The 14,927-nt window shown below is 39.7% G+C and overlaps 2 protein-coding genes across 3 annotated transcripts in view; both read right to left on the minus strand.

Moving 5' to 3' along the window:
• On the minus strand, positions 1–9,744 carry LOC111342797 (uncharacterized). Its single transcript, XM_022949913.2, has 9 exons — positions 9,636–9,744; positions 9,344–9,499; positions 6,015–6,238; positions 5,088–5,198; positions 4,124–4,178; positions 2,832–3,180; positions 2,302–2,693; positions 1,212–2,068; positions 1–832 (listed from the first exon to the last, which is right to left on the minus strand). The coding sequence occupies exons 1-9, from the start codon at positions 9,691–9,693 to the stop codon at positions 734–736; spliced, it is 2,301 nt and encodes a 766-aa protein (XP_022805648.2). The 5' UTR covers positions 9,694–9,744; the 3' UTR covers positions 1–733.
• LOC111342800 (uncharacterized) overlaps positions 9,681–14,927 on the minus strand; it is a 23,223-nt gene continuing 17,976 nt past the window's right edge. Inside the window, exons 17-19 of one of the 2 annotated variants that reach the window (XM_088741337.1) lie at positions 14,849–14,908; positions 14,394–14,503; positions 9,681–9,750 (exon numbers count right to left, since the gene is read on the minus strand). In XM_088741337.1, the coding sequence (XP_088597463.1) occupies positions 9,696–9,750; positions 14,394–14,503; positions 14,849–14,908 (225 nt within the window). In that variant the 3' untranslated portion in view covers positions 9,681–9,695. Of the gene's footprint in view, positions 9,751–11,594; positions 13,553–14,393; positions 14,504–14,848; positions 14,909–14,927 lie in introns of those variants that run through there. The other variant, XM_088741336.1, reaches the window with a different exon arrangement.

The raw sequence follows: 14,927 nt of genomic DNA on the forward strand, positions 1-14,927 counted from the left end.
TGAAGAAGACTTGCACTTTTATTAAAATCACTGCACCACACAGAGTGCATACATTACTATTCTGTGCCAATAAATTTAACTTCTCACTGAGGAAAGCAATCAGAGTGTTCAAATAGGCTGGTATGGACTTCAATAAAACGAAAAAAAAACGTTTCGCACGAGAAGAGGTCTTTGATCACTGCTCTTAAGAGGGTAATAAGCGGAGCATACGTTCCTCCCCCTCGCCTCTCCCACAAGCAGAAAAAACATTTGATTAGCAAAATATTCACAATCCATGAAGACTGAACGGAATTATGAGAGAGGACGGGGAAGGGAGGTTTGTGAAGGTAACATAAGGGTAAATCCACCTCGCCTTCAGAAGAAAAAAAGCACACAAAGTTTTCACGGAAATAAACAACTTAGTTAAGGCAAAGCTCTTCGAACTAATTAGTGACACCTTGTAAGCTGAAGTATTCTCAAAGCTACTCAGGCCGAACACAAGGAAAACGCGAAGTCGAACCTTCTCATCCATAGAATCTCACCAAAATATATTAAAGTTCAAATTTGTGAAATGCGGCTTGCACTGGTCAACCAAATTTGTCCTTGCTTGTAACCAAACCAAAGTCGGTCACAACTTAACAAATTCCAGCGGTTTCCATCAATTAGTATGCGCTCTGTTTATCATTTGGGAGCATGTAATTCATTTGTTTGACTTGCAGTATACCAAAAGAAAAAAGGAAACAAAGGGATGTCATCACGTCTCGTCATCAACGTCTAACTGCTCTTGTGTGTCTTGTTCTGATTGCTCCTCGTCATCTAAGAGAGCAGCGAATTTGCTCTTCATGTGGAAGACCTGTTGGTAGGAAATAAAGTGCTTGATTAGTTGCCTTTCTTTTAAATGATGCCTGGAAAAAAATTGGTCCAAACAATGATAAGGAAATTAAAAGTAACCTCGTTTTAGAAAGCATTTGCCACAAGCTTTGAACAAAGAACACTCTTAGTCGTCCGAAGGATCTTGCCCCTAAAACCTTCCGATTTTGTGGTGAGGGAACTCATAGCAGTTTTCTGTTTAGTGTCAAACTTAGTATTGGATTACACAGGTTTTACTCGCTTTACTCGGTTAATGGCCTGAAAAAGACTAGTGCCCTCTTTAACAGTCAAATTCAAAATCGTTTACTTGAGGTGATTCGAAGGAAGGTCAAGAGTAAAGAATTGACAATCAGATCACTTACCGGTTGCTGGGCTTCCTCGTATTTCTTGGGCTCAACAGGTCTCCGCTCTCTCTTCTCTTTCCTCACTCCTCTACCACCTCCGTCCGGACCATTCACGCTTGCCCTGTCGCCCCTGTCAGTTCTATCGCTTCGTTCTCCTCGTTCAGGGCGTGTTCCTCTACCCCTGCCCTTTGGCGGACCCCCACCTTCTCTAAAATCCTTGCGAGGGCCAGGCGGTTTGCTGGGGAAACCCTTTCTGTCTGAGGACGTGGGAGAGGTGGGAGACGTCACTGTCATGGTGCTACTGTCCACGTTGATCTCCACTCTATGCTCCCCTGTGGGACTCTTTGGCTCAACCGTTCCCGTGGACGCCGCTTTCTGCTGCTCCATCCGCTGCGCCCACACATTCACAGCAGGAGGTGGGGCATCCTTAGGTGCCTCCTTCACTGCTGCCTTGACCTCTTTTCCACCTCCCTGTGAGTTTTCCCGAGAGGTGGGCTCAGCGTCCTTGCTTGGAGTACCCTCGTCACTAGACCTCGCGCTGTCACGCCGGCTGCGAAAGTCCGGGTTGTCTCGTCGATCTTTTCCTCCCCTTTCTCCATCGCTCGAACGATTGCTGTCACGCCGCGCTCGACCACTGGAGCCTCGTGGCCATTCGTCACGCTCTCGTCGTTCTCTCTGTCTCTCTTTTTCTTGCTTCAATTTTGCTTCGTCCTCAAGTTTTTGTCGAGCAAGTTTCTCTTCGATTTCTCGCTCTTTAGCGGCCGTGTCGACAGGTTTGGCGCCGCCAAACACAGAGTTGTCTGCTGCAGTTTCGCCTTTAGTTTCTTCCACCGGTTTAGTGCGAGGCTGGAGCTGAAGTCTTGGCCTCTCTCTGACTGTAAGGAATTCAGAAAATAGTGTTAGAGGGGCGAGACTAGACAATTTTCGCTTTTTTTTTTCTTAACTGAGAAAGACATCGTCACTTCCCTATTTACTTATTTATTTAGTATTGTTTTCAAAATTACAATTCAAACTGACTAAAATGAAACACGCATGATTTCCAAGGCTTTTCTGTGATAATACAGCGAAGCGATATTTGTAATAAAAGGGAACAAGGTGTCACTCTTACCAGGCTCTCTTTCGTCTCTATCAAAGTCGCTCCTTGAATCACGACCACGGTCAGAGTCACGCCATGAGCTTCTTTCGCGGTCATCATAATCACGCCTTCGATCTCGGTCACCATAACGATCTCCACCTCGACGATCGTCGAAGCGGTCGCCACCTCGGCGATCATCGTATCGATCACCCCCTCGGCGATCATCGTATCGATCACCTCCTCGGCGATCATCGTAGCGGTCTCGGCCATAACCGCCGTAGCGATCACCCCCCCGGCGATCGTCGTAACGGTCTCGCCCATATCCGCCGCCCCGATCTCTATCGCCACCGTAACGATCCCCATAACGTCGATCGTCAGGGCGATCTCGGCCACTGTCGTAACGGTCTTGACCTCTGTCGTCTCGTCTATGTTGGATTCAAAAGTAACGAGGTTCACGTGCAAGAACAAGAAGTTTGTTGAAACGAAACAATCTACAAAGCGAGACAGAACACGGACTCACCCAGAATTTACTTGTGGGAGGAAGCATTACAATTATTTCATACCTGTCTCTGTCTCCGGAATCCCAGTTGCTGCCAAATCCCTTTCCTCTGTCACGATCCCCGTACCGATCGTCTCCTCGGCGCTCTTGGTATCCCCGAGGTCCGTCATCGTATCCTCGTTCCCGTCCTCCCGATCTATCCCAAGAAGGTCCATCGTCATATCCTCGGTAACCCGATCTATCGCGAGGTCCACCATCGTCACCTCGAGGACCCCATCGATCTCGGGATCCACCATCGTCATTATATCTGTCGTTGTTACCATTTTGGGTAGGGGGAGGATCAGGTTTGCTTCGCCAGTCACTGTCCGTTCGATCAGGTTCGTTATTGCGATCCCGGTCACCGCGCTCACGTTCTGTTAACAAAAGAGCGATTTACCTGTTAAACATTTGTGATTTTACAGGTATCCAGCAACTCAGGCGTTCTTTTGTATCCACATAAAATTGCTATTTGCGATGGACAGTACAGTCTTCGAAAAAACAAGTTCTTGACTACAACCTAACAAGAAACTGTAGGGGGGAATTTTTCTACATGATTCCAAAAATGAATCCTTGTTTTTCCGTCCATATTTAAGACCCGAAATATCTGCTAGATGAATTCAAAGAGGATATAAATTTTTCAAATCTGACTAGCAAAGTAGAACACTACTGCACACGTGTCACTTGACGGGGTCCTATAAAAAACTAATCGAGAGCTAAGATACGATTCATTACTTTTCGTTTAAATTGCCTTCTAGATTTCACGTATACCGTATACAGAATGCATTTCTTTTGTCGAAAAAATCTAAAATATATCTAAATCGTACACCAGTACAAGTTTTCAAACGCAAGTGTATTTTGTACTAAAAGGCAACTTAAGCCAAACTGATAACAAGAGTACTTTCCAATCGAGTATCGTTAAACAATACCAAAGTAACCACAATGACAAATCTAGAGCAATAGAACATTACAAAGCAGTAAAAACAAGCAAAATTCGCCAAGCGGGGGAAAGTACGAGCAAACCAATCGCCCTTAGTTCTAGTTTTGCATTGGCTAGTTGAGGAAATTGCGCGAATTTTGTGGACCAATCACACACCGTCATAAAGCAAGACCAATTACAACTGCGGATTACTATCGACACTCAAAGTACATGAACTATTCTAAAGCTGCCGATCAAAGGGAGGAGGGAGAAGAAGGGGGTGGGACTCAATAAAGACATGAATTTCTCGTTACGGGAGTTTCCTTAAGACGGAGGGTAGGTCATTACTAGAGCTTTACATTATATGAACAGAATATCAATAAGTAAATCAAGATCTTCACCTTGCTGTTGTTGTTGTCCAGCAACGTCGACTCGTATTCTTCTGTTTTTCAGATGCTACAAATAAAAAGGAGAGCAAAAAAAAAAAAAAAAAAAAAAAAAAAAATGACAGATCAAAATACAACCAAAATAAAGCTTGGGCTTATTCAAATAACACAAAATCGAGTCTACCGTGCTAGCAATGTCACCAATTTTAGTAAAGATATTTGATGATGTTTTGGTGCTCTAAAACACACTGACTCTTTCATCCTCAAGATATATAAAAGCTGAGTTCCTTTTTTTTAACAATCATTTCAAGAATACTATTTACATACAGTTCAGAGCCACCTCAATTTTTTGATAATTTAAAATACTAAAGAACAGGAGTAACAAAAATCTAAGTTAGGAGTGTTTCTGAGATGCTGCAGTGTTGCTGTTATGCCAAAAAAATTCAAAAAATAACTAAAAATAAAATAAAACGAAATGATAAAAAATAATTGGGTATTTTTAGGAACCATATTCAACCTTAGATATAAGACTTGGAACAATTACTGGGATTTTATATTTTTGACAATTGCTCAAAAGTCATTCAGAATTCATTTATGGTACTATCTCTTTTTAATACAAGAACATTTATGATGGAAATGCCTCATTCTTTAAGCTTATTTCAAGTCATGAAATCATTCTTTATCAACAGCATTATTATAGGTATTTCTTCAATTGACCTTTAAAGCAAATTTTAAATTCAACATTCTCTTAAGGATTGGATACAAGTGAAGCCAAACTTTGTTGCTACAGTGTATGTCTAGCAGCCTGATGAGAAAGCTATTGGTAGTTGCTCCAGAAAACCTGTTGTTGGCAATTTTTTTCAGCCTGTGTTGAACTGAATATTCCTTTTCAATTAAACTCTAATTTTTAAAACTACATGTACCAGTACCATGTTACAGTTTGGAGGTAGATCTTTACATTCTAGTTCAAAACATTTACCTCATTGTTTAGACTCAGAGCAGCCAAAAGTGATTGCTTATCCTCAAACTCTGCATAACCAAACCCTTTCAGTCGGCCATTGCTGTCTTGAGGCAGCCTCACTTCAGTGATCTGTACGACAAAAAAACCTACTGTGAGGTACAAAGCATGCACAGATATCAAACTCTGAGTCATTTCATTTTCAAGTGGACACGAAGTGATCTTGGTTCTTCAATGAAGCTCCTTAAGTAGTTTTGAAAACTCAGTACATTTTTTAATAATAAGAATGAGAGTTAAATGAAATGCCTAAATTCTTCTTAAATTTTTTTTCAAAAAATGGCTGTTCCCTAGCTCACCACTAGTGTTAACCACTAAGTGAAATAAAAGTTACACAAAACTTGGAGACTTAAATAAACCTATGTATAAATTAAGGTATAGATAAATAAATACGTCTTGTTCATCTGCACAAACAAAGTACTGTTGTTAAAGAGAGTGCCCTGAGGTACAAAATAACATACTAGGGTGCCCTTGAGTCTTGCCAACAGGCTCTAAAGCATCTCAATTTTAAGGAGAAGTGGTTGGAGGGATGTGACAGGACAGAGAAGGCTAGATCAAACTATTGCCAAATTAAAAACCCTATTCACAAGGTGGTTTATGGGTAATACCAGCTTTGATGATAACTACACACAGACTTTGTACACTTGAGAAGGAAATCAAGTAATTCATTAAGTTTTCTGCTGAGGAAATTTCCTTTGTAAACATACATTTACCCAGCTCCAAGGACAGCCCCTTGTCAAGAAATTCTGGGATACCATAGGTGTGTTGCAGTTATTGATGTTTTATGATAAGAAACAACTTCTACATATCTTTATGATACCAAATAGCTCTGTCATATAATTTCCACACATACATTTTTAAGGTAATAAACTACACCCAAACACTTTATACCTTTTTGCCAGCAAAAAAGTCAAAGATGTCATCCCTGTCCACATCATATGAGAGGTTTCCAAGGAATGCTGTGTAAGGGGGGCCATCTGGAACTTTGGAGACATCTATGTCAGGGCCTCTGGATGCCCTTGGTGCAGTTGGAAGGGACGCTCTATCCATTGCTGCACGGAGTTTGTTGTCTGTAGAGATTCCCCCATAGGCCTCTTCAGGCCATGCAGTGTCCACTATGAATAAATAGATTAAAGTTTCAAGTTAATGCTTCATTGTCTAAACATTTACATGTATTTACCCTCCATCACTGCATCAAGGTATTGGAAATAGTCAATTTATTCTCTTAAAATGTCCTTGCACAAATAAACAAGTTAAAGACCAATCAATGAAAGGGGTTGGTTTCTGAAGAAACTGTGGTGCTGCATTGGTCAGGGGGATCACCATATATTTTGGTTTTAGCAATTCAGTCGATGATGTAAAATAGCCACCATAAAGAGTTTCTAGAGCTGAAGCTGACAGTTTGAGTGTTAGCTTTTCCTCAGAACAAATGACCCCGGGTTCTATCAACAGGAAAAGAAAAAAGTTGATTTCACTACAGCCTAAGAGTGAATAATTGAAGTGTAAATAATGAGAAGTCAAGATAAATAGACTTTAGAGTCATAGATGGCCGAAGATAATATCATCATGAGACAAGTACTGCTGCTTCCTGTTCAACATATATACAAAATATCAACTTTTATAAAATGGCTTTTGTTGAACAAAAGTTTACGCTCTGCTGGTCAAAGATAAAAGAAAAATAATTCACTATTAACTTGTGTGGTTCTTATTTTCCTATAGAGATACCATAATAAGAAAAATCCTGCATCAATTAATATGTAACCTCAAAAAGGATTTTCAGTGGACAAATTTTGAAACACAAAACCCCCCTTCCCTCTCTTTAAGAATGGAAGCCATAATTTGTGTTGTACTTGTCTCTACATTGAGCTCTGTCCACCTCATGGAGCCCTGTCATAAGGCATTTAATTTTCACAAATTCTAAGTGGGATTTCATTCATTTCATTACTTTCATTTTCCCAGAATCCCAAATCTTATGCATGGCTACCAGTGAACTTCTCAGAAGAATTCCTAAATTGTGGGAAAATATAATGACCATCAACAAAAGAGAATAGTTATAACCTTAATTTTTGGCAGATCAGCTGATTAAGCTGAACTCTCAGGGCTCAACACTAATGGTAACCCACTAGACTAGTAGAAATTCAGTTTTGGCTAGTAGTTCTCAATTTCCACTGGCCAGTTACTGAACAAACTAATATTGTTGCAACATCTAAGATGTCACTAGCCACTTAACTAGTAAGTTCAAAAGTTAGTGTCGAGCCCTGACTCTGAACTTCTCAGTTTTACTAGACCACATCTGAATTTTGTGATGCCAGGATTTTCTCAAGTTCAGAATACACATCCCAGTTTTTTTCCTCTTACTCCTTTTGAGTCTAAAGTATTTTCTTTTTTATTTTACAAGTAGCATTATTTTCATCATAAAATGTTTCCCTGCATCGGGATTCCATATCATCAAAAACCTGCTTACTATTTAACAATTGGTTCATGCTTTAGCATGCACTATCGAGTTATGGAGCATGCGGGAAGTTTGGAGAGCACGAAAGAAGCGTAAGAGTTGCCCGAGGCGATAGCCTCGGGCAACTCTAGCTTCTTGAGTGCTCTCTAAACTTCCCATGTGCTCCATAACTCGATAGTACACAGCTAAAAGCATGAACCAATTGTATTAGAACATAGCCGGTGGAATTGTGCATCAAATGCGACGCGAAAAACGGACAACAATATCAGTTGAAGCGAATTGGACGACGCTGATGCCGAGTCTCCTTTTCCTTTGTTTTTCTCTTTTTCTGCCTCCTTTAAGAACTCTAGCCCATGGGAAAAGGTCGAAACATTGTCTTCGTTTTCGGAGTAGCAGCTGAGTTTCTGTTTGTATCCATTATTGTCGCGAAATGTATTATTTTTCCCTGCACTAGCAATGGCCACTCGCGCGAAGAAAAAATTTTTCTGGCGAAGTCGGATTTGCTGACGCTATCAGCGTGCACTATCGGGATTTTGAGCACACTCACGTATAATGAATTTGATTGCGCGACTCTGCTAGCTATGTTCTAATTAAAAATAACATATTCCTTAGGATAAACCAGAGTTACATTGGTTTCTTTTGTTCAGACTTTCTATGCAATGATTTTTTTCTCTTGAGAGCTCTGCAACAAACTATTGTTTTTTTTCCACAGGAGAAAATTTAGAAAACTGGTACAAGAGATAAAAAAAGAAAAATAGCTAGGGACTACTTTTTTTACCCTCAATATCCTTTTACATTATGTTTGACATGTTTCCTCTAACCTTTAAATTTTTTTCTCATATCCCATTTGTCCTACCTGAATAAAGAAAGGTTTAAGGTTGTACAACAAAAAAAATCCAGTTATCAAATTTATATTTTTTTTAACTCAAGAAAAGGCAAAATCTCTATTTCACAGTGAACTGTAAATACATATAAAATCTCTATCTTTCTCTATGACATTTCTGCTAAGGTAAGTGTTGTTAAAACATTTAAATTCTAAGTTAAAATCAAAGCGGTTGTAAGACACGTCATCCAGTTAGCGCACATGCACGAGGTAACTGATTATCTAAATACTTCCTTATAAGCTAATTTGTACTTGGTAATGGCTGTATTTTGTCTAAACGTCTTTACAGAGTCATTAATATTACAATTGAAATACTGTTTTGAAAAATGTAACCAATAAAACGTTAGTGGCAGACATGGGAAAGGAAATGGAGAAACTATTCGCCAATCGCATCTCTTTGAATATAACTGATTTACAGAAGTCGGTCTGGAGGCCTTTTCGAGAGAATTACCATAACATTACCTAGCTTCGAGAACCACACATAGGTACTTGAAAGCAGCTCGTTTATTTACAGTTGATTGCAACCACAAAAAATTCGTTTCTATCAATATAATACAAGATTTCACAATCACACGTAGCTTAAAATATCTTGTATGCATGACTTGCCAGCGAGTCGTATTGACTGTTTTATTTTTCACCGCGAAGTTTTATGAGCGTAGCAAAGATCCACTAAAGTCAAACAGAGCAGGACAATCAATTGTGTTTTCTTCGAAAAAAATAAAAATTTAACACTGTTTAAAACAGCGCTACACTGAGTTGAAAGTAAATTGAATCATTGTTAAACATATCGGTTTAAACACATAGCGTAGCGAGATCTTTGGAAGCCCCTGTGATACTGTTTTACTATATTAAGCCCATGAATCTCTCAAAAAGAACTTTAAATACCTTCAGTGCTCAAGTTCTCACTCTCATCCGCCCAACTCGTCGATCTAGCTGAGAATATTGCCGCATGAGCAACTGCCGACGATCCGTTTTCGCCATCTTTCGCCAAGAACTCGGTCAGGGCCAAAGTCTTCCCCTTTTTCTTTTTAGCTTTTTTAGCTGTAGCAAAAAGCGGAGTGTATTATAAAAGAGTTACAATAAAAGATGTCTTATCCTGTCGAAAAGACACAAAATCGGGATAAATGGAAAACAAGATCGAATATAAAGAAGAAAGCACTGAGCCAAGTATGATCACCTGTTTCCGCCATCTTGGACAACGTGTCTGCGAGTCCCGGATGTTGTCCCGCGGTCATGGTCAGTTCGCGCCATCGAGCGTCTTTACCCGCGCCCGTGCAAACATGAATATTTCACTAAAAGACAAGTGATAGTTAAACATTATTGGAAATTTGAGATAGTTCTAAGCACGCATACAAATGTTGCAAAAAAATAATAGGAAGTATGTAAATGTCGACTTCAAATTGAGCAAGCTTAGACCATTGTTAATCATAGGCCCGCAAGGCGTAGAAAATTATAAAATCTTGTGACCGGCGCAACCAATCGAGGGCTCTGAGTTAAAAGCGATATTTTGTGCGCAAGAATGCTGTTATGCTTTTTCCGATTCGACTATGGATGAGTACAATGAAAAGCACTAGTATAACCCACTTAGGTATCATCCATAAACCGAAAAGCCTCTGAAGAAGAATCTCTCGACCCACATAATGTTCTGCTTCAGTACGAGAAGCAGAACCTTCACCCTTCACCCTTCACCCTTCACCCTTCACCCTTCCCACGAGAGGTGGGAAGGGTGGTCGGTAAGGTATAAAAAAGCATCGCGAGGGAGTTTGTTCATTTTTCATTTTCTGGATGGGGGGGTCAGCAAAAACTCTGGGCAATATAGAGAATGAGGAATCCTGATCTTCCAACTGACACCAACATAATACAAGCAATATGCAGCTAAATGATCTCGGTCACATCATCTAATTATTAAAGAAAAACTAGCGGTTTCTACAACGGATAAAAAATGTTCGGTAAATAAAGTCTTCAACGTATTTGAAATATTTAGACGTGTAGTCTTATGCTTATGGGGAAAAACAAATCATCTTACCAAAGAGGACAAAAATCAAGCAAAAAAAAAAAAAATTAAAAAATGACTTACGATTGAAATGAGCAATAGGTAAAAGAGCGCAAGTTCAACAGATTGTCCAAGAGGAGCAGGAGAAATAAGAAGATTGGGGGGAAAACAAGAAAAAAAGGGAAAGCGGATATATGGTAGGGGAGGAGGGGGAGGGGGGTTAGGGATGAAGAAAGAAAGATGAAAGGAAGGAATTTATGTAGGATTAGCCTCATCCGGGCGTTTAGCAAGTAATCGGTGAAAAATCCGTGCGAAACAGTTAAAGTGCGGTAGCAGCGGCAAAGCGAAAAATGAGCGAGGTTTGGGTCGGGTGGCGTAGATAAGGGCGTTCATGAGAGATTTAGCACCGTGTGAAACGTGAACGGCAAGAGTGACCACGTGACGTTGGTTTTCCCTCCATTATCTCACGTTTGCCGGTTGCGCTTTGTCACTTTTTCTCTTACATAGTAAGAGTTAATCGCTGGAAAAAGGGCACCAAGCTATTCTATAGTAAATGGTTTGAACCCGGGGGTAACATGTGAAGGTGTAGTCTGATCGTTCGGGAGAGTGTAGTCCTGAGAAGGACTGTTGTCGGTGGTAGTGACTGACGTTTCGACAACCTGTGCGGAAGTCATCATCAGAGTCAAGTGATGGTGACTTGACTCTGATGATGACTTCCGCACAGGTTGTCGAAACGTCAGTCACTACCACCGACAACAGTCCTTCTCAGGACTACACTCACCCGAACGATCAGACTACACATTCACAAGCTATTCTATGTAAGTCATACCAGAGCGCCTTCAAATCCACCATGACATGAGCTCACTCGAAGCTAAGGCGGCAAAGTTCACGCTGTTTTACATAAAACGTGAAAGGGCAAGCTGACGTTTGCCGTTTCACGTAAATGTGTTGCTAAATCTCTCTAGACCACATGTCGTTCATTACGCGACCCGACCCAAGCCTCCCTCCTGCAACTTTCGTGCCGTTTACCGTCACCCTCGTTTTAAATACTAAACGTCTCACTGGAACACGCTGACGAAGGATATAATAATTAAAGCAGAGACTTCCACCCGGGTAAGTACGTGAGGAAAAGGGCTAGAAAGATATAATTCATAACAAATAGTCTTTTACTTCAAAAAATCCTCTTGAAGATAAGACAACACTGCAGTACAAATATTTTCCTCTAGTAGAGACACCTTATTGCCGGATTTCACTATCACACCATAATCAAAACCATTAAACAAATCAAGTCAAGAATCAAAGAGTTAAATAAATGAATATTCAAACAGTCTCGCAAAGATTCAGGTATGTGCAATCTTTTGTGCGGAAGATATTGGAAGAAATGTTTCCCTCAAATGTATAAGGCTTTGTATAAAGATGCCGTGTTGGTGTCCCTCGAGGGACCAATTATTAACTAAAATCTCAAAAGGATTGATAATTCCTTATTTTCAATGTTGATGACGTCACGTGAAAACCAAGAACTGGGAACAAAAAAGACCATTAGTTCCACTGGTTTTCTTGGTTGAATAATTTAACTAACTACCTTCAATATCAAACAAGAGCATACTAAGACAGAACAAGACGAGAACTAAAACAAGTTTCATCACTCCGGTAACATAAGTCAGAAATCAGTGGAAACGAAATGAAATGAGAAGTGAATCGGCGCTGAGTGGCAAAAGTAGTTGGCACACTCCCCTCCCCCCTTTAGTAGGTGGTTAAAAAAATTGGTTACTTGAAAGTCTACCCTTTCACCCAAAACAATGTTGCAATAAATTAGAGACTAGTTAATTTAAATCACCAGGCGCCACTGATATGGGGAAGAGGAAGAAATAAATGAAAGTTATATAAAAAAAAAAAAAAAACGTAGAGCGTGCTAAGTGTTTGCCACTCAGTTTAGTTAAGTTCAACTGATAGCTGAAAAAAAAAGGACTTGGCCCAGTTCAGACATTGAACTTTGTGTAAGCCAGATTCACGTCGTCCAAAATCGAGAGGGTTGTTCTTTCATGTTAAGGCAAAAATAGAGACTACCGTCAAGATACGGTAAAATGTATTGGTCTACATTTAGATCATCATCTGAACTAAGCCATAGTGTTTAAGGAAGATCTTCAACTAGTTTGAACAAATGCGCGTATGGATAGAAACAATTCAAGTGTGTTTATAAACGTGAACAGATTCAACATGGCTCTAAGCCTACGTGCTCAATTCAAAATCGAGATAGTTAGTATTAGGAACCACCAGTTATCAAGCCATGCCAAGGAATTCCGTGTACAAAATAGCTTCGTTTGGGCACCAAATAGATTTACTCTTCGCTGCCTCTGGTAACCCGTAAATATTCAGGAAAATCAAAACGTCTGCGCCTTTTTTTCAAAGAAGATCAAGCTTTTCGAGTCTTAAGTACTACTCAAGTAACATCGACAATGTAAAACACCCCCCCCCCCCGGCGTATTGGATGTGATTGCGCCTTTGTTCACACTGCTCCTTTCTTTTGGAACCCGCTGCCATCAGCGATTAGAACCTGTAATAGCCTCGCCATTTCAAAAAAACAAAACAAAACAAAACAAAAACATCTTAAAACAATAATTTTTTTGGAAAGTTTTAAGTTCAGTGGTTTGCAGTACTTAACTTAAAGCGCTTTTGCATATCTCTCTTAATCTATTACATTAACCCCATATAAATTAAATTATCATTATTATTACTATAATCACTGCTTCAATACATTGAAGAATCTTTTTTTCAGGGTTTAACTTAAGAAGGATTTAAAATATAGCATAAAACCTTTTAGCTATCATAAGTAGTAAAAACTGGTCGTTTATAAAATTTACTCTTTCAGAGAATTCCTAAAATCCATTTTCTAAAACTACCAACTTTTCGATCACTAGTTAGAAGAAATGACGCTAATTTTTTTTATTTTGAAAAGTTCTATTAAAAAAATCTAAGAATATAAAACATTCTCACTAATATAATTATACACTATATCAGTTTCTTTTTTCTACGTGAGAGAGTCGTGTTCATCGTCATTTCGTTCGACTTGCACCATGCAAAATAAACGCTTGGACGTAAATCTGGAAAGAAACAAAAAAACCAATCCAAATTAGTCTCCGGACAAAGATCGACGAATACTTTTATTGGATACTTATCTGAAGAAAGTCTTATCGAGGCCGAAAATTTGTTGAAAGAAAATCGGTTTTATCGACTGAGTTGATAAAGATATAGGCCACCGTTAGGAGTTTCTACAAATGATATATCCCCGAATTTCTACAGTTGATATATCCCAACCGACGCAGCAACACAGTTTCTTTAGCAAACTTTCCCCCTTAAAATTTTATTAGTGAAGGCGACTTGACACTTGTCCAGGAAACCGTAAAGGGGAATAGAGAACTTGAACTCCAGTAATTTACTTTAAGAAGTATCTTTAACAAGCTTTTTCGCTAGCGTTGGAGAGAAAGAAAGGGCTAACCCAGGGATAGATGTTAAAGTTGCAGTAAAAGCACTTTTCCGCTAAGCCTAAATTTCCACTTCTTGTATTTCCCCTTTATGAAATCACGTGGGATTCTTCAACTTTCAATTGGCAATCAAATATGGCTGCTCAAAAATATTCCAGATAACCAGTTCTTAACCCCTTAACTCCCAGAAGTGATTGACAAGTAACTTCCCCCTATAATATCCATACGTTATCCAGCAACAGGTAATGAGAATACGCAAACGTATCACACACCAAACTCCTTCTAACTTATAAGGAAACGTGTAGCAGTTAGGGGGGGGGGGAGAGAGGGGGGAGAATTAAGAATCAGATCCTGGGAGTGAAAGGGTAAACCACCCACCAGGCCCAAATATACGCATGGCATGCACGTTAAGGCACGTTTTGCCGGAGGCAAACAAAAAATGCTCACCACAAGAACTAACCTGGAGAGGGTGTTATCAAACACAAGGATATACACTCCAGGTGACACGTCTGTTACTTCACCCTTGACGGACTTGCAATGGGAGTTACACTGCGATAAAGGCACTACGGTCTGTTGGAGAGGTAAGTATATGTGACGTTAGAAACAGAAATATGGGAGAAAAGTGCTGTAGTACAAAACGGAACAAAAAGCTTGGGCTACCAACGTGACCCAAATTTAAAAAGAATAAGAAAAGAGATAAATGAAATCAATCAATAAATAAACAGATAAATATGTAAATAAATGAAAACAATAGTAAGAATTATTACGTTTTGCGGAGCAAGAATGCGCTTTTCCTTTTTTACTTTACCGCCGGTTACTCGAACGGCTCATGGATTGGTTTACCTTGTTGCTTTAGATACAGGTAAACTAGTCTTATAAAAGAAAGTTACACCGATCGAAGAGCAGATCTCCTACCTCGCACTCGCTGTCTTTCTTTGTCTCCGAAAGTTTGAAGGCAACCCCAAAGCGTATGCTCTGAAACGGAACGATCATG

Source organism: Stylophora pistillata, chromosome 12 (genome assembly GCF_964205215.1).
Source record: "Stylophora pistillata chromosome 12, jaStyPist1.2, whole genome shotgun sequence".
NCBI lineage: Eukaryota > Metazoa > Cnidaria > Anthozoa > Scleractinia > Pocilloporidae > Stylophora > Stylophora pistillata.